This window comes from Cydia amplana, chromosome 27 (genome assembly GCF_948474715.1).
Source record: "Cydia amplana chromosome 27, ilCydAmpl1.1, whole genome shotgun sequence".
NCBI classification, from domain to species: domain Eukaryota; kingdom Metazoa; phylum Arthropoda; class Insecta; order Lepidoptera; family Tortricidae; genus Cydia; species Cydia amplana.
In genome coordinates, this window is record NC_086095.1 from 3,845,030 (window position 1) to 3,869,206 (window position 24,177).

The following is a 24,177-nucleotide window of genomic DNA, read 5'->3' on the forward strand; positions in this document are numbered from 1 at the left end:
GTCACAATAACATTGCCACTTTATTTCAACATAACATGTTACATGGGTACATTATATCTATGGTTAATAAGTTAAAATATTTCTTTATAATTTTATAATTTTCTATTATATGTATTTTATCTTAAATTTTACAATAACACGTCATTTTTAATTATTCGTTAGCAATATCTTCCGATTCATGAAACAAATTTCAGACGTTCGGGTAATTCTGTTTACACTACTGGCAACACAGGATAGCGCTGTCACATTTGACAATCCGCCATTTTGTCCCTGACCGTCATCCTTGTCGAACGCGTGTTAATTGTTATTTCCTTCTCGCTCAGTGTCAGCAGTCGCAGTGTTTTCCAAACTTTTCACGTCGTAAGCTTGGTAATTAATGTTTTGTTACGAAAATGGTTGGCTTCTCTATTCGGAACTGTAAGAGTAGGAGTGAAAAGTGCAGTATAGATTTGTTTTATTTTACTATGTTTCTACATGAATAACTTAAAATTAATGCCGTTAAAATAATTTTCACCGTTGGTTAAAATTCTCCCACATTTTAAAGTTTGAGAACCTGTAAACAGCATGATGACGTAGGCAAGTGACAGTTAGGTCATTCGCGAATTTCGGAAGAGAGTACCAGGCGGAGTATATTATTATACCATGGCAGCCTATGATTTCCCACGTGCGAGATCCCACATTTTTCCGTGAAAGTATTGCCATTAACAATAAACTTTTAGCACAGAGTATGCACACAGAACGACACTACAGACTTCTATAGTTGGTCAAACCAAATTGTCAGTAAATAAGATCAAAAAAACTATGCTCATCCTTTTCTTTTGGGTGCTAGTACTAGTGTTAGACAAAAATAGTATGATTCTTTCTGTCTATGTTTGAAATGAGACAGTCCTTTGACAAACTATATAGACGTTTTAATTGTAACAAGTAGCATGCTACAAGCTACAAATTCACACAATCCAATGAATACGAAAATAATCCGACACAGAGGGTCCACGCGAACAATGTTCGAAGTGTTGCCTCCCTGTCACACTTACGTACTAATTTACAAGTGCGACAGAGATGTAACACAGATTAAACGGTGTTGTAAGAGTAAAAAAATATTAGTTCCGTTTCTACTCTTTTTTTGATTACAGAGCATTTGTCGAAACGTTTGTAGAAGCCTTAACCCAGAACCGAACATTTTGAACAGAAAAAATAGCTCGTGTGGAAGAGGTTTTAAATAACAGTCTGAGCGTTTTGGCGGGAAACAATTGAAAAAAAAACTTTATTTCTCATTGGAATGTGTTACTTAACGAAGCATTTTCATAGCTTTATTTCATTGTTTTATTGTTTTCGGGTTAAAATAAACTTTTAACCATGACCGCAACTACAACCCAAGTTCCTACCCGTCAGGTATGTACAATATTTTGTCTTATTTTGAGTAAATACGTATTGAACATGATAAGTTTTAGGAATGGAAATTGTATTGCTTAGTTGGTTTAAAGTAAAATGTTTACACTTATTATCTATACCTATGTCTACATCTGATAAAAAATGTATTAGTGACGTTGATTAAGTAAAAAACCTAGTATGTATGTACCTTCTAGGAAATATGCAAGTACTATTTGCAACAACTTCCAAAGGAGAATTACCTTGAGCATTTTTATTTTTTAGGTTATATTTCTATTTTCTAACAAAATTTACGACCTGCCAACTGCATCGCCTTCTTATTTCAGCTTGTATCAGAAAAGGAATGGTTAAAATTGTTCCCGAAACACTTCACCGAAAACTACACAAGTTCTGTGACTTTTATAAAACAGTTGACTGTTATGGCGATGAGCACTATAACGTATATGAAATGCGCGTTACCGGAAGACAGCTACGATACCGAGCAATTCGCGGGACTCAGGCTGAAGTTGCTCAAGGACAAATGCGAGGATGAAATGGCTCGATTTCTGAGCAAAGCGTTGAAATGCACGTTTGAAGCTTTCGATAAGAAATATGTAAGTACGCTACAACTGGGGTCATTGAGCTAGTTTCCGTCCATGCTCTAGTTTTCGTCCACTTGGCATACTCGTATTAGCAAATAATATTTTTGATATTTAATTAGCTACTTACACTTAATTAGAAACATAACTTTTATGTAGATAGAGATATTGTTTCGATATTAATAAGGATTGCAATAAGTCCAAATTTGTGGGCGATTTCGGCTATTTAGGGTTGTCAAAATTCGAGTCATTATCTTATCTGTGGTCGTGCACGCAAAGGGACGTCAAGTTGTGTCAACCCTAATAATTGCTCGTTGCAATGCTGAGCCGAACGGAGCCGAGTTTGCCCGAAGAGGGCCTACCGCGAAAACCGAAATTCGCAAATTGCGGGGATCTTTCTCTTTTACTCCAATGAAAGCGTAATTAGAGTAACAGAGAAAGATGCCCGCAATTTGCGAACTTCGATTTTGGTGGTTATAGGCCAGGAGTGTCTCCCCACTGGTACTACTTAAGTGTACCTATTATGATTATTATAATGTTGTACCTATTATTACCCTGGGTCCGTGGGGTCCTGGCGCTCTGAGTCTCTGGAGACCTTTCAAATAGACTCAGGGATGCAACTGGGGACCCAAGAGCTGGCAGTTACCTCACTCAACGCTTCAGTCTGGCAGTTCAGCGAGGTAACGCAGCCAGCATCTTGGGGACCTTGCCGCAGGGGCCTTTTTAGGGTTCCGTAGCCAAATGGCAAAAAACGGAACCCTTATAGATTCGTCATGTCTGTCTGTCTGTCCGTCTGTCTGTCCGTCCGTCCGTATGTCACAGCCACTTTTCTCCGAAACTATAAGAACTATACTGTTGAAACTTGGTAAGTAGATGTATTCTGTGAACCGCATTAAGATTTTCACACAAAAATAGAAAAAAAAAACAATAAATTTTTGGGGTTCCCCATACTTCGAACTGAAACTCAAAAATTTTTTTTTCATCAAACCCATACGTGTGGGGTAGGTTTCTAATATCATTTTTTTCTAAACTGAATAGTTTGCGCGAGAGACACTTCCAAATTGGTAAAATGTGTGTCCCCCCCCCTTGTAACTTCTAAAATAAGAGAATGATAAAACTAAAAAAAATATATGATGTACATTACCATGTAAACTTCCACCGAAAATTGGTTTGAACGAGATCTAGTAAGTAATTTTTTTTAATACGTCATAAATCGCCTAAATACGGAACCCTTCATGGGCGAGTCGGACTCGCACTTGGCCGCTTTTTAGATTTAGGTTAGTTTTATTTTAGAATAGTTTTTAGTTTGTATTTAGTTTAATTGTAATTAAGTTGTTTTTATTTATTGTTTTTTTTTGTCATGTTTTGTTCAATAAACATTTCTATATAAAAAAAAATTTGGATATTTGTTAATGGAATAAATATTATCTTATCTTATCTTATTCCGCAGGTACATCAGCTAGCCATCTGCTTCCACAAGGGCGACTGTGTTCCGGAGAACATGATAGAATACCACCTCTTCGAGTACACCTACAACGCTGACGGAGTTTCCATGAACATCAGCTCTGCGAACGGAAACAACGAAAAGGTACCTATTTTCTATATAATACCATAGACTCTATGGTATTATATAGAAAATCTATGGCATAGAGAAATATAGTAAGACAAGAGTGCTCACTCCATACATCAGTTTTGGTACCAAAAAGAGTCGACATCTAGCATCGAGTAGCGGAATTATCAGTACTGCTACTTGAAAATAGATGTAGCACCGACCGGAAAGTCTTATGTTGTTGAGCAGACTTTAATTCCGCTAGTCGATGCTAGATATCGATTATGAAAATAATAGTCTTTTTGGTACCAAAACTGATGTTTGGAGTGAGCAATTTATGTATTTTTTTCTCTATGATAATACTTTAAACTCTCGCGTTTTGTACACAATATTTAATAAACGGGTCTACCACGATATTTTCATTGTTTTTACCTTAAATTCCGACGTTTCAATTCACGCTGCAATTTATTTGTCTACCCCGAACATTTTTATAAACTATTTTCGGGTAGTTGTTTTATTTATGTCTCCGTTGACATTTGCTGGGACGTCAGTCTTTCCGTGACCACAGCTGGTCCAACTCAGCTGAAACGTCGGAATTTAAGGTAAAAACAATGAAACTATATCGCGGTAGACCCGTTTGTGTAATTAAATATGTATATACCTACCCACCTATTTTCATTTCTCATGCTCTGAAAGAGGGTCATTGTTGTTCTAAAAGACGTGCAGAAAATGATTACTTTCTGCACTAGAGCATTTTACGTTCCAAGTAGGTACGTTTTTAGGGTTCCGTACCCGTTCCGTTTTACCGTTCCGTTTTACCCTTAAAAACGGGACCCTATTACTAAGACTCCGCTGTCCGTCCGTCCGTTCGTCCGTCCGTCTGTCCGTCTGTCACCAGGCTGTATCTCACGAACCGTGATAGCTAGACAGTTGAAATTTTCACAGATGATGTATTTCTGTTGCCGCTATAACAACAAATACTAAAAACAGAATAAAATAAAGATTTAAGTGGGGCTCCCATACAACAAACGTGATTTTTGACCGAAGTTAAGCAACGTCGGGCGGGGTCAGTACTTGGATGGGTGACCGTTTTTTTGCTTGTTTTGCTCTATTTTTTGTTGATGGTGCGGAACCCTCCGTGCGCGAGTCTGACTCGCACTTGGCCGGTTTTTTTTTAATTACGATACGCAATTGAAATTTGGATGCATGGATGGTCGGACAGACAGACGCACGAGTGATCCTATAACGGTTCCGTTTTTTCCATTCGAGGTACGGAAATATATAAATATATACAGGGTGCTTCCTGTAACAGGAGCAATAAATTAAACTGTAGGCTGTACTCCTCAAACTGACCAACATTTGTTCAGCAATTTTTGAAAATAACTCATGTTTTGATTTTTATTACACGTTAAAGTTTATTCTAAGACGCAATGTATTGCAAATTTTGTTATGTTTAAAGCGTGACAAGACTGACAAGCAACCTCAAACACACTGATGTCAGCGTACATTGAAGGCAATATTTATTTTGTATGAAAAAGAGGAAGTCTAAAGGATTCGTAATTTTTAAAAGTTGCTGAACAAATGTTGGTCAGTTTGAGGAGTACAGCCTTTAGTTTAATTTATTGCTCCTGTTACAGGAAGCACCCTGTATAATAGTATATGATCGAATGTGTAATCTTCTTATTCCTGTAATTTATTTCGTGCTCTACCTGTTTTAAAAGTTTTCTGTTCTTTATATCCTGCTACCCCAAGGTTGTCTGGAAGAGATCGCTTACAGCGATAAGACCGCCTGTTGCTACCTTTATTTACACTGTAAATCTGTTATTGTATTTTTCTTTGTGGTGCAATAAAGTGTATTTACTTACTTACTTATGATTTGGAACTCTGGTAGCCGTTTAAGAAGTGTAGTACTCTTACGGTAGATGTCGCTATGAGCCTCCCTAGGGCTCATATATGGTGGAAATATTCACTGAATTGGGCACGGTCTTGGTAGCTCAGATGGAAGAGCACTGTACTAGTGATCCAGCGGTCGTCGGTTCAAGTCCCACCCAAGACAGTGAATTTTTAGGGTTCCGTACCCAAAGGGTAAAAACGGGACCTTATTACTAAGACTCCGCTGTCCGTCCGTCCGTCCGACCGTCCGTCCGTCCGTCCGTCCGTCACCAGGCTGTATCTCACGAACCGTGATAGCTAGACAGTTGAAATTTTCACAGACAGAACAAATGTTGGTCAGTTTGAGGAGTACAGCCTACAGTTTAATTTATTGCTCCTGTTACAGGAAGCACCCTGTATATATTTATATATTTCCGTACCTCGAATGGAAAAAACTGAACCGTTATAGGATCACTCGTGCGTCTGTCTGTCCGACCATCCATGCATCCAAATTTCAACTGCGTATCGTAATAAAAAAAAAACCGGCCAAGTGCGAGTCGGACTCGCCCATGAAGGGTTCCGTATTTAGGCGATTTATGACGTATAAAAAAAACTACTTACTAGATCTCGTTCAAACCAATTTTCGGTGGAAGTTTACATGGTAATGTACATCATATAATTTTTTTAGTTTTATCATTCTCTTATTTTAGAAGTTACAGGGGGGGGGGACACACATTTTACCACTTTGGAAGTGTCTCTCGCGCAAACTATTCAGTTTAGAAAAAAATGATATTAGAAACCTCAATATCATTTTTGAAGACCTATCCATAGATACCCCACACGTATGGGTTTGATGAAAAAAAAAATTTTGAGTTTCAGTTCGAAGTATGGGGAACCCCAAAATTTATTGTTTTTTTTTTTCTATTTTTGTATGAAAATCTTAATGCGGTTTACAGAATACATCTACTTACCAAGTTTCAACAGTATAGTTCTTATAGTTTCGGAGAAAAGTGGCTGTGACATACGGACGGACAGACAGACGGACAGACGGACAGACAGACAGACAGACATGACGAATCTATAAGGGTTCCGTTTTTTGCCATTGGGCTACGGAACCCTAAAAAACCGGCCAAGTGCGAGTCGGACTCGCGCACGGAGGGTTCCTCACCATCAACAAGAAATAGAGCAAAACAAGCAAAAAAACGGTCACCCATCCAAGTACTGACCCCGCACGACGTTGCTTAACTTCGGTCCAAAATCACGTTTGTTGTATGGGAGCCCCACTTAAATATTTATTTTATTCTGTTTTTAGTATTTGTTGTTATAGCGGCAACAGAAATACATCAATTACATCATACATTTTTGTTTCATATGAAGTCGATGAGTTGTTCCGTGGTGGCGGTGCAGAACGCGACGTCTATGCTCCTGCGCACACTTTCCGTGTACGAGAGCGGTATGCCGCCGCTGCCCGTCGACTACGATATCAGCCTGCGGATCTATTACAATGAGAGTAAGTTGTTACTAGTGATGCAACGGATAGTTGTTTGGCCGGATACCGGATACCGGATATCCGGCCAGCCCTAGTAGCACGGTCGCATTTTTATCATTTATCACCATGCCTGTCACGTTCTAACAAGTATGTAAGTGCGAAAGTGACGGGCTTAGTGATAGTGGATAAAAATGGATCCGTGCTGAGCCCGCTGGACACTGGCCGAATATCCGGTATCCGGCCGCCGGATATTCGGCTGGCGGAACTATACTTATATTTTGAGTTTTGCAGGTAGTGAACGTTCGCGCGGACACATTTCTAGGATCGTAACGAGTTTTAAGTTTTATCATGTCATTACGTAGTAAGTTCGTTTATAGTTACAAGTACGCGAGCGTATTTTTGTGTAAACAAATAAGTGTATTGTGTGACATTGGTTACGTATTCATTTCTATCTACTGTGTCGTTAGCATTATGACCGTGACTGTTTTTTAGATTCCATTTTTTACCCCAATGTGTTAATTTTACTATCCGGTATCCGGCCGGATAGTAAGTTACTATCCGGTATCCGGCCGGATACTAAAATAACGGCCGGATAGGCCGGATACCGGATAGTAACCGGATATCCGGTGCATCTCTAGTTTATACGACAACGGTTTCACTCACTTGAATTTTTAGTCGCTATTGGCGACATGTTTCGGGCCCTTCGGGGGTCCATCTTCAGGCTCGAGTGCTCGCGGCGACTGCAACTCGTGCACTGATGATCGCGCCGCCCGCCTCGTCCGTAGTGAGTGAAACCGTTGTCGTATAAACAGTTTAAAATATGTCTCACGAAAGTTTAATATCAATGAGAGTAAGATTTAGTATAAGTAAAAACTTATTTATTGAAGTGAAAACTTCTTTAGCGGCGCTGTGCACTTTTTGTGATGGGGAAAAAATGTTAAACTCGCGAGAGGTAAGATTCGTAAGACGTAAGAAGGACACGTGACCTGTTACAATGTCATTGAGATTTTCTTTATTGATTTAAATGCCATCTAGTGAGTTTCCCTCTATATAACTGGTACTAATATAACTCGAGTACTAACAGTGATGTGCTTAGGGGTTTCAAGTAATGCGACGAAATAACGCTAGATGGCGTTAACCTAAATAGTGCTGCAGACATTTTGCACTAGTCATTGAGTTTTCACTTCTGCCGGCACTCCCGGAGTGCAACCCGTTGTTTTTTTTTTAAGTACACTAACGTCACTAACTAACACTTATGTTTATTGTGTAATTTATCTTTTTAGGTAGCGTGTAAGAGATATTCGGTATTCGGCCGAATAGTACGCAACATTCGGCCGAATAATATTATATACTTTATAATATTATATACTTATCCTACAATTTCAATGTTAATTCTAATTATCAATAATATTTCCAAGACATTCATTGCTATAACATTTTAAATTACAATCTCTTAACCATTGTGTTAAAAGACCTAATTTTATAATTATTATATAAATATACTGTCGAATACCTAGCATAATTTAGATTTAAGACTATTGCTGTGTCCTACCAGGGTCCATGTGAAACTCGCTTTCACTATGTAACACCAATGTAACAACCATGGATGCAATAAATAAATTATGACTTATGAATACCGAATAGTTTCCGAATATTCGTGGCATCTAACACTGACCATGCCCTTAGGTCATAGAGAAAAAAATACATAGAGTGCTCACTCCATACATCAGTTTTAGTACCAAAAATACTATTAGCATCTAGCATCGAGTAGCGGAACTATCAGTACTGCTACTTGACAATAGATGTAGCACCAACCGGAAAGTCTTATGCTGTTGAGATAAGGCTTTCCGGTCGGTGCTACATCTATTGTCAAGTAGCAGTATTGATAGTTCCGCTACTCGATGCTAGATGTCGCCACTGAAATTAATAGTCTGAACTGATGTATGGAGTGAGCACTCTTGTCTTACTATATTTCTCTATGCTTAGGTGCTCCCGAGGACTACCAAGCGCCCGGTTTCGAGGCTAGTACCGGTCCGGACCCGGTGTCGGACACGCTGCGCGCGGCCGTGCGCCTGGGCCGCGTCGAGACCCCCTACCACAAGCTTGTGGCTAGAACTTACATGCGGGAGGATATGCCTGATGAGGTCAGTGGATTTTTTTTTAAAGTACCTAACCATGTCCTTACGGCTCAGCCACGATATTGCCCTGTGAAGCCGCGGTCCTGGGTTCGAATCCTGGTAAGGGCATATATTATTTGTTCCTGAGTCTTGGGTGTCTTCTATGTGTTTATGTCGTACGTATATTGTCTGAGTAGGTACCAACAACACAAGCCTTCTTGAGCTTACTGTGAGACTTAGTCAATCTGTGTAAGAATGTCCTATAATGCCTATAATATTTATTTATTTACCTATTTACATAATTCGTTTTTTTATCATTAGAAAATGACTACGCGATCTAGACGTGTCTTTTAATTAAAAATCAGTAACTACCTATTACTTATGAAAGCAAAATAATGTAATGATCGTATATATGATTCATAATTGTTACATATTTGCCGTGACTTATTTTTCAAAAGTGTTTTTCAATAATAAGACACGTCAAAATTGTTTACCTTTTTTCTAATGCTATAAAAACGAACTATATATCTGATGTGACCCAGACATATTAGAGAAATAAGCATAGAGTGCTCACTCCATACATCACTTTCATACCAAAACGCTGCTTATTTTCGTATTAGTCGATATCTAACGTACCCGTCTTTTTCTATGTTAATTAAAGATGGACACAGTCTATCTCGCCGCGAGATACTGTCGCGCCAATCACGTGCTAGCCCGGAAAGGAAAACGTTAAAAACGTTTATATAGTTTCGGGCATTGACATATATCTCAGGACGGGCCTTACGTGCACTAAAACGGTACTAGTTCAGCGGTGTCACTCACGAATTCGAGCCAATCGTGCAGTCTAACGCAACTAGTTGCGACCAATCGCGCGTGATGCGAACTCATCGACCAATCGCGTTGTCGCGGTGTCACACCGCTGTACTGACCCCATTCATGCCCCATTCTTATTGCCCGTAAGGCCAGTCCTGAGATGTATATACGTAGGTATACGCATAGAAAAAAAATACATAGATTGCTCACTCCATACATCAGTTTTAGTACCAAAAAGACTATTAGCATCTAGCATCGAGTAGCGGAACTATCAGTACTGCTACTTGACAATAGATGTAGCACCGACCGGAAAGTCTTATGCTGTTGAGATAAGACTTTCCGGTCGGTGCTACATCTATTGTCAAGTAGCAGTACTGATAGTTCCGCTACTCGATGCTAGATGTAGACACTGAAATGAATAGTCTAACTGATGTATGGAGTGAGCACTCTTGTGTTATTATATTTCTCTATGGTATACGTCAATGCTTTCGGGGCGATCGTCGACTTTCGTCTAAAAATCTGTTTTGTTTCAGCCATCGGATACAACAGAAATGAGACAAGATGATGATGTTGAAGGTAAGTTACTAAGCACACAGAATAGTTAGACAACTAAGTACTACACCTGCACAACTGGCCCGCTTAGCAACTTCTGCTGCGGACTGTTTGTGAATATTTGTTGTGGGTGTTTTCTATGTATTTATTGTATTTGTATATTATATATATCGTTGGCTGGGTACCAACAGCACAAACCTTCTTGAGATTACTGTGGGTGCTGTGGGACTTAGTCAATCTGTGTGTCAAGAATGTCCTATAATATTTATTTATTTATTTTATAGAATAACCTAATGAGAAGTGGGTCTAATTTAGCTTGCAAGATAGACCAAACTTACATACATACAGTCATACATACAAACCAGGCCGGAATTTTCGCTGCAAAACAAAAGACTGTCGCAATCTTGCTAGAGTCAGAAGCATTTTGTGTAGGTGTGTTGTCTAATAGAAGAAAAAACAATCCACCGAATAAAAATAAAAAAATAAGAAAATTTACGTACTCTAGCAAGATTGCGAGAGTCTTTTGTTTTGCAAACATTACAAGTCAAACAGGACCTTGTAAAATTTAAGTAATTAGGTAAGTAAGCTTTATTTGCGTTAATGCATTGACATAGATATCTAGGGGCTGGCTTTACGGGCAATAATTAAATAAATAAAATAAATATAGTCCGTCAACCAAATCTTGTCAGTAGCAATGTAAAGCAAACTAAAGTAGGGCAACACTCAAAGAGCAGTATTGCGCTAAGAAAAGCAGCAATGTACATCGAACCAAAAGATTTTTTTTTCCGCTGAGCGCGCCCTGCGGACGTCAATTCAAATTGTCACTCGCGGTTTATTGAAAAAATTTGAAACATGGACGGACAAATTAAAAGCGATGTTAAAACAATGTTAATCAAAATGATGAACAAATTTGAAGATATCAAAAACAACTCCCTATTGTAGTGCTTATATTCTCTTTGTTCCCTATCTATGTCTTCTAAGTTTACTAAAATAAAATCATATCAAAATGCAGATAGATAGTGCATATATTTCTTATTTACAATATAATATGCCACTTGTTAATGAAAATTAGTGTACTCTTCTGGATGAATATGACATGCCTGTGTAATTTTTTTGATTGGTATATATTGTACAATAGGATTACATATTAAAAATAAAACAACTGATATTTGGGTGTTTATTTAATTTAAAGGTAAATAAGATAAGGGTCACTTTAACTTACACTATAATTCAGGTCATTAATTGAAAAAATATAATGAAGTTACCAATGTTACCGGGTCACTTCAACCAAGCATTAGTAGTATTCTATTGCATCTTTGTAAATAGTCACAACTGATTGCTGAAAATATTAGACATGTGGGCCTATGGACGGTTTCCAGGACACAATTTATGGTCTTGTTGGATAGATTTAGGCATACGTTTTAATTTTATTTATGCCTTTTAACCCTAAAACAAAAAAACTGAACATAATCTTAAAAGTTCGAAAGAGTTCTTCCAGTATGTACTTGTCATAACCTCAATTTTTAGTAATGTTTACCATCAACGAGCATGATTGTACATTGTAGGCCCCTTAGCTTTGCTTATTCTTATTTAATATATTGGTATTTAATGGTGACAGCAGAAATATCTCTTGAAACCTTGGAGGATACAACTAAACGGAGTAGCCATTAACAGGCTTTCCCCTCTGTCGAAAATAGGCGGCCAACGGTCATACACAATGTATGGACTGACGTTTATCTGACATGGCTATTTTTACGTTACGCATACATTTGACGTTCCCCTCCCCCGCAAAAATCGGCAGACTGTTTTGTACAGAAAATTACAGACATGGCGTCTCCGTTTGATTATATCCTCCAAGCTTGAAACAGAAACGATTCAGATTGAAAACCAAATGAAAACAAATAAGGTGACGGCTGTCATTCACGATCCACATTCCACAGATAAAACACAGATGACACGCATTTTGGAATTATTCGAACACAGTGTTGCTAACCCGCGATTTTTCAAATTTGCCGCCTTTTACTACTGACAAGATTTGGTTGACGGACTTTAAATATTATGGGACAATCTTACACAAATCGACCTAGTCCCACGGTAAGCTCATAAGGCTTGTGTTGTGGGTACAACACAAGCCTTATGAGCTTATTAACGAATTATTACGGGCTTTAATACATTAATAATTTGGCTATTCTGAAATCACACTCACACTTTCTAAACGGCGAAATACTTATTATTACAGACGGTTCAATGAATTGCGAGGTAGACTCGGAGTCACTGGAACCGTCGCTTCGCTGTCCCTGCGGCAAACAGGATTCCCGCGAACAGGCGCTAGTGACGTGCCGGTGAGTGTTTATTACTCACACTTGTCAAAATGGCGAAATATTAAGGCCCCAGTACACAGTGGTGAAGGAATGTCCATTCCAAGCCATGCTTTGCAATGCGCAACTGTAAGCTAACATCACGTAGGTGTTCACACAATGGTGGATATACAGATATACATATACATACAATATACACAACAGCGGGTCTCTCCAGCCAGCTGTCAAACTGACAGCGTATTTACGTCAAACTGAACAAACAATGGCGACTGTGTGAACACCACAGGCCACGGTACGCCACGATTCCTTTAAAGAGTTTAAAGTGTGCCAAAACCGTGGCCAAAACCGACAACTTTCCGATTGCCTACCACGGCTGACAACTGACGGCCAGTCGTCCGCCATTGTATACCATTGCCCCCTGTCACAAAATAGATACAGTACAGAAATCAATCTACATACAAAGTGCGCTCGAGCAACGCACACATAGACACTGCTCACGGACACGATATCTCGGACCGGTTGGGACCAGTGCGAGCGCGAGTGCCATCCGCTTGAGACACGCGTCTGTGAACTTTTTTGTGCAATAATGGAGAAACAAAAAAAAAGTTATTATAACTGTTCAGTGATCGGTTGTTTAAATTCAACATTAAACGGTGAATTGTCGTTTTTTAAGCTACCAGTGGTTTCAGAGAGGTAAGTAGGTATCTGCTTGTATTTCGATGGTTCGTTTTAACGTTAAACAGAACAGTTAGGTAGGTAGGTATGCACCCCGCCCCGGCCACTACTAGATACGAGTGCCACTACCACGATAGTTTTTTGTGCTTAAATCATAGTTGACAACCCTAGAGCGACCACCGAGCGTAGGTATGAAAAGTGAAGTACATACATGTGATTGACTTCTGTACTGTATCTATTTTGTGCCCCTGTACACAATGGCGCCGGCGTGCCCGGCGTGGGATGGCTCATCCTTCACCACTCTGTACTGGGGCCTTAACGGGTCAATGGATTGCGAGGTAGACTTGGAGTCACTGGAGCCATCCCTTCGCTGTCCCTGCGGCAAACAGGATTCCCGCGAACAGGCGCTAGTGACGTGCCGGTGAGTGTTTATTACTCACACTGTCAAAATGGCGAAATAGGGTATTTGACTGTATTTAAAATAAATTATTTTACACCATGCATGATGGCTCCTCTACACGATGGGCCAACGCTGGCCACTCCAAGGGACGCATTTATGCGTTAGAGGGAGCAAGTGGTATTGCTATCTCATTCTACCGCATGGCTGCGTCCCTTGGAGTGGCCGCCGTGGCCCATCGTGTAGAGGAGCCATGAAATAAAACTCCAGAAGATTCATAGAGAAACGTAGAGAACAGTACGTCTGCTTTTCGTGGCAGCTTTCGATACGCTGCAACTAAGTGTTGGAATAATCTGCCACCACCTGTAAGAAATTGTACTTTGACAGCAACTTTTAAAAATGAGATAATACAGTACTTAATTGATTTTCAAACTTCCAACACATAAGCTGACGTACGGTGCTAGAATTGAGATGTTATTATTAGGTATAATTATTAGTTTTTAGGGTTCCGTACCCAAAGGGTAAAAACGGGACCCTATTACTAAGACTCCGCTGTCCGTCCGTCCGTCCGTCCGTCTGTCACCAGGCTGTATCTCACGAACAGTGATAGCTAGACAGTTGAAATTTTCACAGATGATGTATTTCTGTTGCCGCTATAACAACAAATACTAAAACCAGAATAAAATAAAGATTTAAGTGGGGCTCCCATACAACAAACGTGATTTTTGACCGAAGTTAAGCAACGTCGGGCGGGGTCAGTATTTGGATGGGTGACCGTTTTTTTGCTTGTTTTGCTCTATTTTTTGTTGATGGTGCGGAACCCTCCGTGCGCGAGTCCGACTCGCACCCCGGTTTTTTAGTTTGCAAGTTCGTTTCAAATTTACAAACAAGTGCGTGGCCGTTTTTAATATTACCTTTATTAGTAAATTAATTTATCGCCACTCGTTTAGAATTTCCTCTTTTTCGCACTTGTATCGAAATAGTTATTTTCGATACAAGTGCGAAAAAGAGGAAATTCGCAACGAGTGACGATAAATTAAAACACGACCGAAGGGAGTGTTTTAAATAGACACGAGTTGCGAATTACCTATTCGCACGTGTATCGAACAACGTTTTACAGTACATATGGCACTTTCAAGTTTCAACATATGCACGAAAAGTGCTATTTTACGCACTAGTGCGGAAAAGTAGCCCCATATGTACTGTAAATAAAGTTGCCAGTTGAAATAAAAATGTTGGAGGGGAATCGCTTTAAATTAAAATTAAAAAACTGGTTAATTGAAAATGTACCTATTTTACGAACTAAATGAGTTTTTTCTGGAATCACCAGTTTGTTAAGTATAAGTTAGTCAGTAAGCTAGTATAGTATCAGTTTACAATTAATAAATACTTTACTTTACTTTATTTTTTTTAAGCTTCTGCCACACCCAGCAGCACGCCACGTGCTTCGGGCTGCTGGGGCCGATAACGGAGCACTGCTGCGCGGAGTGCGCGGACAGAGACCCCGCCAGGAGGTCCACGTGCTCCATACTAGAGGGTCTGGGGAGCCGCAAGCAGGAGGTACGGGCCCTACCACAGAATAAATAATCGAACGAGCGAGCGAAGCGAAGCGAAGTTCTTACATTCAACTTTGAACACGCGGCTGGCTAGCGGCATGTCACGGCATTTCGATGTTTTTAAGCTGAACTGTCAGAAGATAGTTTGATACACAATAACTTAAGTAAATTTGTTCTAATTTAAATGAAATTGGGTAAACGTGTAGTCGAGGGCATTATATTTTAGTCATTAAATTATGAGCAGGCTCGATCAAGGGGTTATTGAGCTAGAAGAGCTTAGAAGGCTAAAAAGCTATTTGTGAGTTTAAGCCGAGTACTTTCATTTGATACCAAACTCGACCATACTTTCTTGCAAAAAAGATGACCAGAATAGCAAGACCCCTCACAGATAGCTTTTTAGCCTTCTAAGCTCTTCTAGCTCAATAACCCCTTGATCGAGCCTGCTCATAATTTAATGACTATAATATAATGCCCTCGACTACACGTTTACCCAATTTTATTTAAATTAGAACAAATTTACTTAAGTTATTGTGTATCAAACTATCCTCTGATAGTTCAGCATAAAAACATCGAAATGCCGGGACGTGCCCCTAGCCAGCCGTGTGCTCCAAGTTGAATGTAAGAACTTCACTTCGCTTCGCTCGCTCGTTCGATAATAGTACTAAGTACAGAAGACGCACTCTCTAACAAAACGCGTCTGTTACGACCAGCACAGATATGGCCGCTAGGTGGCGACAGCGCCACGCGCGGCTTATGGCTTTCCCCAAAATTGGGACCGAACGGATGTACTTTTAGCTACCTGTAGCAAAGCGACGAAATCACGGAGTGAGACACGCCTGGCCCTACTGAGTGGCTACCGCGAAAACCGAAATTCGCAAATTGCGGGAATCTTTCTCTTTTACTCCAATGAAGGAGTAATTAGAGTGACAGAGAAAAAAAGCCCGCAATTCGCAAATCTTGATTTTCGCGTTTATTGCTTGGTCTGAGCACCATATCTATTTATTTATTTATTTCAACTTTATTGCACAAAATAACATCTTAATGTATTGCTCGCGCTTGCGCCACCTAGTGGTCATATCTGTCGTAATAGACGCCTTTTGTTAGAGAGTGAACCTTCTGTACCTATAGTACTGTTAAGGGGTCATCCATTAATTTACATCACACGAATTTCTAGGTTATGCCCCCCCCCCCCCCCCCCATTGTCACACTCGGTCACATTTGGCAAACCTCTCCCCCCCGGTGTGACGTCACATTTTTTCAACGAAATCGGGAAATCGAATAAAGTAGGTTGTACTGTTATTAATATTTGATCTAATAATTTTTTTTAAAGAAATATTAGTAATTTTATAACCCAAAACTGATAAGGAAAGAAAATTAAACGAATAAAAATGAGTATCGTTCCAAAAACTTGTTGTTTAACTGTACAGCGAATAAAATTATTTAAATAAATTAAAGTGACGTCACAAAGTTTATGACTCCCCTTCCCCCCTGTCACTAGATGTCATATTTTCTTGACCCCCTCCCCCCCTAAACGTGATGTAATTAACCTTTTCGACGCCGTGTCAAACACAAAAGCTGTCACTCAGACGCCACAACATTGAAGTGTCAAAACTGAAGTTGAACATGTATATGCACGTAGGTCGATGTTGCTCTGTGGTCTGTGACCGATTAATCTTTGGCGTTGAACCTACGGTGCGGATATATCGGTCATTGGCGTCCAAAAGGTTAATGGATGACCCCTATTCATAGACTAGGAATCCTCTAGACGGAGTTTAGAGCAATTATTTCATGAAACCGACGCTGCCAAAAATACTGGGGTGCGGGGGACGAGGTGAGCGAGTCCCGTGCCGTGATTGGTCCGTTCAAAGACACGGACGTCACGCAAAGACACTTTGACTCGAAGATGGAGTAAAACTACCGTATATAGTGGCAAAGGGGGCAGCGTTACTATGCTTAGTCTGGACATAGAGAAATATAATAAGACAAGAGTGCTCACTCCATACATCAGTTCAGACTATTAATTTCAGTGTCTACATCTAGCATCGAGTAGCGGAACTATCAGTACTGCTACTTGACAATAGATGTAGCACCGACCGGAAAGTCTTATCTCAACAGCATAAGACTTTCCGGTCGGTGCTACATCTATTGTCAAGTAGCAGTACTGACAGTTCCGCTACTCGATGCTAGATGCTAATAGTTTTTTTGGTACTAAAACTGATGTATGGAGCGAGCACTCTATGTATTTTTTTCTCTATGGTCTGGAGGATGTCTTGTCTGTGCCCCTATTTATTCTGTGCTTGTGTGTCCCCAGTGCCTCTGCATCTTCCGCCGTACCCTGGCCATGTGCTCGCGCCAGGCCTCTCTCACCGGCGACGAGCTGATGGCCAGGTTCAACCTGACCCTCGCCAGCACCGCCAAGATGATCCGACTGCTGACCTCACACCAGATTCTGGCCAACATAGACCCCAACAAGTGAGTAGTCTATACTATAACAGTGCCGTTAGATGGCGCCACTGTTTAGTACCAAAAATGTCCACAGAGGGCGCCATCTAACGGCGATTTTTGGAACTAACGTTGCGCATACAAAGTGGCACCCCCTGGCGGAAAAGTTTTGGTCCAGAACCGGCACAAACACACTACTACCGGCGACGAGCTGATGGCCAGATTCAACCTGACCCTCGCCAGCACCGCCAAGATGATCCGACTGCTGACCTCGCACCAGATTCTGGCCAACATAGACCCCAACAAGTGAGTATAGTCTATAGTCTATACTATAACAGTGCCTCAGCATTTTCCGGCGCACGCTGACCATGTGATCGCGCCAGGCCTCGCTCACCGGCAGTAGTGTGTTTGTGCCGGTTCTGGACCAAAACTTTTCCGCCAGGGGCGCCGATTTGTATGCGCAACGTTAGTTCCAAACCGCCGTTAGATGGCGCCACTGTTTAGTACCAAAAATGTCCGCAGAGGGCGCCATCTAACGGCAATTTTTGGAACTAACATTGCGCATACAAAGTGGCGCCCCCCGGCGGAAAAGTTTTGGTCCAGAACCGGCACAAACACACTACTACCGGCGACGAGCTGATGGCCAGATTCAACCTGACCCTCGCCAGCACCGCCAAGATGATCCGACTGCTGACCTCGCACCAGATTCTGGCCAACATAGACCCCAACAAGTGAGTATAGTCATAGAGAAATATAGTAAGACAAGAGTGCTCACTCCATACATCAGTTCAGACTATTAATTTCAGTGTCTACATCTAGCATCGAGTAGCGGAACTATCAGTACTGCTACTTGACAATAGATGTAGCACCGACCGGAAAGTCTTATGCTGTTGAGATAAGACTTTCCGGTCGGTGCTACATCTATTGTCAAGTAGCAGTACTGATAGTTCCGCTACTCGATGCTAGATCCTAATAGTCTTTTTGGTACTAAAACTGATGTATAGAGTGAGCACTCTATGTATTTTTTTCTCTATGGTATAGTCTACTATAACAGTGACTCTGCGTGTTCCGGCGCACGCTGGCCAGGCCTCGCTCACCGGCAGTAGTGTGTTTGTGCCGGTTCTGGACCAAAACTTTTCCGCCAGGGGCGCCGATTTGTATGCGCAACGTTAGTTCCAAAAATCGCCGTTAGATGGCGCCACTGTTTAGTACCAAAAATGTCCACAGAGGGCGCCATCTAACGGCGATTTTTGGAACTAACGTTGCGCATACAATGTGGTATTACACAAAATAGCCAGCGAGGCTCGCGAAACGCAAGTGACAGGTTCGCGGGCCGCAGGTTGCCGACCGCTGGTCTATACCATAACTAGAAAAAATATAATCATAAACATAGAGAAATATAAGTAAAGAAAGAGTGGTAACTCCGTACATCAGTTTTCTTACCAAAACATTAGCTGGTTGTTTCGGAGTCGACATCTAACGTGAAGTAGCGGACATTATCAGTTCTGCTAGTTGACAAAAGATATCGCGGCAAAGTAAAACTTTAAGAGCCCATCAACGTGCACACTAGCGCCACTGCTAAAAAGTCGTGGTTATTTCAATTTAACGAAAGATATTTAAAAAAAAGGAGGCCGCTACGTACTGTATCTTGTATTAAAGTACCTTTTGAATACATCAAACTAGTTCCTATGTTGCTGGATTCGTCTATCTATGAACTCAAAAAACTAAAACGGCCGTTTTAACTTTGTACGCATAGATTGACGAATCCAGCAACATAGAAACTAGTTTGATGTATTCAAAAGGTACTTTAATACAAGATACAGTACGTAGCGGCCCCCTTTTTTAGGGTTCCGTACCCAAAAGGTAAAAACGGGACCCTATTACTAAGACTCCGCTGTCCGTCCGTCCGTCTGTCACCAGGCTGTATCTCACGAACCGTGATAGCTAGACAGTTGAAATTTTCACAGATGATGTATTTCTGTTGCCGCTATAACAACAAATACTAAAAACAGAATAAAATAAAGATTTAAGTGGGGCTCCCATACAACAAACGTGATTTTTGACCGAAGTTAAGCAACGTCGGGCGGGGTCAGTACTTGGATGGGTGACCGTTTTTTTGCTTGTTTTTTGTTGATGGTGCGGAATAAACTGATAAACTGATAAACCCTCCGTGCGCGAGTCCGACTCGCACTTGGCCGATTTTTTTTAATATCTTTCGTTAAATTGAAATAATCACGATTATTTAGCAGTGGCGCTAGTGTGCACGTTGATGGGTTCTTAATGCTCAACAATTTTCACCTAATTTTATAACCGGATGCACTAGAAGTCTATTTTCAACTTTTTCTGCTTATAATATTAGTTGTAAAGTAGCTGGTGTCAAGCGGTACTGATAGTTCCACTACTTGACGTTAGATGTCGACTACGAAAAAACTCGCGTTTTTGTAAGAAAACTGATGTATGGAGTTACCAATCTTTCTTTACTTATCTAATCTAATACCTTTAAACGAGCAATTGTTGTTTATTTATTTATTTATATGTATATTTATTTATATATAATATTTCGTGGATCTCTGAAACGGCTCTAACGATTTCGATGAAATTTGCTATATGGGGGTTTTTGGGGGCGATAAATCGATCTAGCTAGGTCTTATCTCTGGGAAAACGCGCATTTTTGAGTTTTTATGTTTTCCGAGCAAAGCTCGATCTCCCAGATATTATTTGTCTATGGTTGAAACATTTTTTAAATATTGTCACGTTGGTAGTCTGTGTTTTAAAAATTGTTTATACCGTATCTGTGCAGCCCTTCACAAATAATAAATAAAAAACCGCATACACTCCGTTTTGCAACTCAAGTTGCGACGATCATTTTAGAGGTGCGCAATGTTGAAACTCTAGTTACTGGAATCATGTGAGTGGCTATGGCACTAACTTTTAAATATTTTTCAGTTTATTAAATTATACAACGGGACTTAATCGCGTATCTAAGTTAGCGTAAACGAATATCGACAGTCGATAAATCGAATATCGTTAGTGTTGTGTGTCGACAGAGTGACATCCCTAGTGCGCAAAACGTTCAAGCGGATAAACAAGACCAAGTGCGGGTAGTTCGAAAAACTCGCGCGGTTAGACGATGCTGATGTCAACTTAAGCCAGTCTTCTCCGAGACCACGGGGACAACGCCGTCCTCGAAACGTCGGAGGTAAATCTTAAAACTTAGATACGCGATTAAGTCCCGTTGTATAATTTAATAATGTGTAAAAATCGTGAAAGTTTAAATCAGTGTTATTTTTCAGTTTGACCGTAGTCCGAAACATCAACCCGATACGTCTCAAGCTGGCCTACAAGAAGTTCTTCCTGACAGAGCGGGACAGCGACAGCATCGTCGAGCGTGTCATCGCAGAGACGGAGGCCTCAGACCCCGTCGGGGAGGCCTTAGGCCCCATACAGCAGATCACACTCAAGGAAACTAACCCCGGCACGGTTATAGACAAGCCTGAGACAATTAATATGGTATAGTTGGTCAAACTATAACTAGAAAATATATAATCATAACTATAGTTGGTCAAACCATAACGAGAAAAAATATAATCATAACTATGGTTGGTCAAACTATGACTAGAAAAAATATAATCATAACTATAGTTGGTCAAACTATGACTAGAAGAAATATAATCATAACTATAGTTTCAAACCATAACTGGAAATAAATATAATCATAACTATAGTTGGTCAAACCATAACGAGAAAAAATATAATCATAACTATAGTTGGTCAAACAATGACTAGAAAAAATATAATCATAACTATAGTTGGTCAAACCATAACTAGAAAAAAAATAACCATAGTTGGTCAAACCATAACTAGAAAAAATATAATCATAACTATAGTTGGTCAAACTATAACTAGAAAAAATATAATCATAACTATAGTTGGTCAAACCATAACTAGAAAAAATATAATCAACTATAGTTGGTCAAACCATAACTAGAAAAAATATAATCATAACTATAGTTGGTCAAACAATAACTAAAAATATATAATCATAACTATAGTTGGTCAAACCATAACTAGAAAAATCATAATCATAACTATAGTTGGTCAAACCATAACTACAAAAAACATAATCATAACTATAGTTGGTCAAACCATAACTAGAAAAAATATAATCATAGCTATAGTTGGTCAAACCAATTTGTCAGTAAATAAGAACAAAAAAAACTATACTCATCATTATTTTGGGTTCTAGTGTGAGACAAAGATAGTAGGAATATGAATCTCTCTGTCTATGTTTGAAATAAGTCAGTCCTTTGACAAACTGTAATATATAGCCAAGTATTTAGGCGTGGCCTCAGCATAAATAATAGGTACAGAAGGTCCTGGGTTCGAATCCCGGTAAGGGCATTTATTTGTGTGATGAACACAAATATTTGTTACTAACCCAAATTAAAGTATTTTTCTTTTCAGAATACACCTTTGAAAGAGTTCAGTGAAGTAGAGATACCTACCCAGGACCCATCTGAGGAGCTTCCTCTGAGCGGCTCCCATAACCCGGTGAACGTGCCCAGGCCTGCGAAGCGACTCAAGAGGAAAAAGTCAGATGAAGAGGAATGGACGCCGAAGTTGCCTAAATTGCGGTCTGGGTCTACTAGGAACAAGAGAGCTTAGAAATCTAGGCGACTAGGTTCCGGTGACTCGAAACTTGAAATCTAGGGTCAAGGAGGGAACAGTGGCTCAGAAAAAATAGCCGGGTACAGTGGCTCACTCAACCTAATTCCAATATGAGGCTATTTACTTCGCTGCTAATAGAGCAGAAACATGCAGTAATCGAACAAATTCAATGACGAGGAATGCTTAGTCTAAAGCTGTGTCCAGACGGGATGATCAAATCGACCGATTTGGTCAGAAATGAAATTGGCGTCAATCTACAATTTAAGATTTATGGCATTATGAGCCCTCTAAGTAAAAGAAATGCTCCAAAACGAAAATACTAGCGTCACAAATTGGTATTCCTGCGTCCGCACCCCATTTCATCGGTAATATCGGTCATAATCGGCGGTCGAATTCGGCGAGCCAAGTTGGCGTTTGCGTCCGCACGTCCTGATTTGATCGGACAATTTCATTAGATTGGCGAAAATTGTATCGGCTGGACACGGCTTCACAGGTAAGGGTGCAACAATGTATAGCGATATTTGGGCGACTTGAGCCACTGTTCCCGCCTTGACCCTACGTTTCAGCCAAAATGTAGACTGGACCTTTTTATGTGTAGGTACCTACGTTGTTAATTATAATGTTAGTATATTAAGTATAGTAGTAATAATGAGATTGTAGTACTTTACCCAAATAAAGACATACTTATCTTGCCTAGTTTTATTGTTTATTACCTACGCTTTTTTATTAAATAAGTAAACAAGTAAGAAATACATACATCCAAAAAATTATAAACTAAAATAGTTTAACATTTCACAATTTGTGACGTTCCACAGAAAAAGGTACCTTATGGCACTTGGCGCTTACGTCGCATAGCGCCGCAATAATAATAGCGCGCGGCGGCGGAGCGGCGTTAATAATAGCGTAAGCGCCAACGGCCATAAGGTACCTTTATCCGTGGGACGTCACATTTATGTACTTGAAAATGTTAGTGCCTAGGTATGTCTATGTTTGAAATGAGACAGTCCTTTGACTAACTATAGTTGGGTGGCTTTAGGATACCCAAAATAAAACCAATACAATATGTATACGTATTTACTATTAAATCAGTACAAAACTAGCCGCCATTTTTACAAAAAAATTATATTCTACCACCCAATTGCATAGAAGTACATTAACGATACTTAATAACACTCATTTACTGTAATAGTGGTAACACACTATCGGACCACACCAAGGTCGCGGTGCGGTCCGATAGTGTGTTACCACTTTAAGGGCCACCCGACACTAGCGTCTCCCGAACGTCGGGATATAAGTAGTCAACTAACTCTATGGCTGCTGCTCGACGCAACGTCGGCGCAACTGCGCAGCGATGCCATTTTCCATAGCGCTGACTAGACGCTAACGCTCAGTGTGTGTAGGTATGACTTTACAGCGATAAAAACGCGCCATACAGTCGCGCGAATAGGCCACACAGAACGCCTCGCGAGGCAGCTCGGTCTGTAGACGTGCCTCGCCCGAGGCATAGCGGCCGAAGCACGTCTACACAGACCGGGCTGCGACCGCGAAATTTCTGTGTAGACCAAAGTCGCAGAGTGTAAAGGTGCCTTAAATTTAATGGATGCCTATGCAACTGGGAGTAAGGCACTACAACTTAAAATTACTATGTACAGTCAGCAGCAGAAGTTGCTAAGCGGGCGAGGTTATCAAAATGACCTTGATACGCTCTTATTCTCTTAGCAATAAAGTCGCGTCAAGATCATTTTGAACACCTGGCCTGCTT

General features: G+C 40.3%; 1 protein-coding gene across 1 annotated transcript; it reads left to right on the top strand.

Annotated features, from left to right (window-relative positions):
- Positions 1–1,356: 1,356 nt before the first annotated feature.
- Positions 1,357–22,412, top strand: LOC134660403 (uncharacterized). The gene is made up of 14 exons (XM_063516140.1): positions 1,357–1,392; positions 1,716–1,982; positions 3,418–3,555; positions 6,796–6,898; positions 8,864–9,021; positions 10,341–10,383; positions 12,599–12,701; positions 15,165–15,309; positions 17,617–17,777; positions 17,970–18,053; positions 18,190–18,212; positions 18,319–18,478; positions 21,041–21,257; positions 22,212–22,412. The coding sequence occupies exons 1-14, from the start codon at positions 1,357–1,359 to the stop codon at positions 22,410–22,412; spliced, it is 1,839 nt and encodes a 612-aa protein (XP_063372210.1).
- The last annotated feature ends 1,765 nt before the right edge of the window (positions 22,413–24,177 follow it).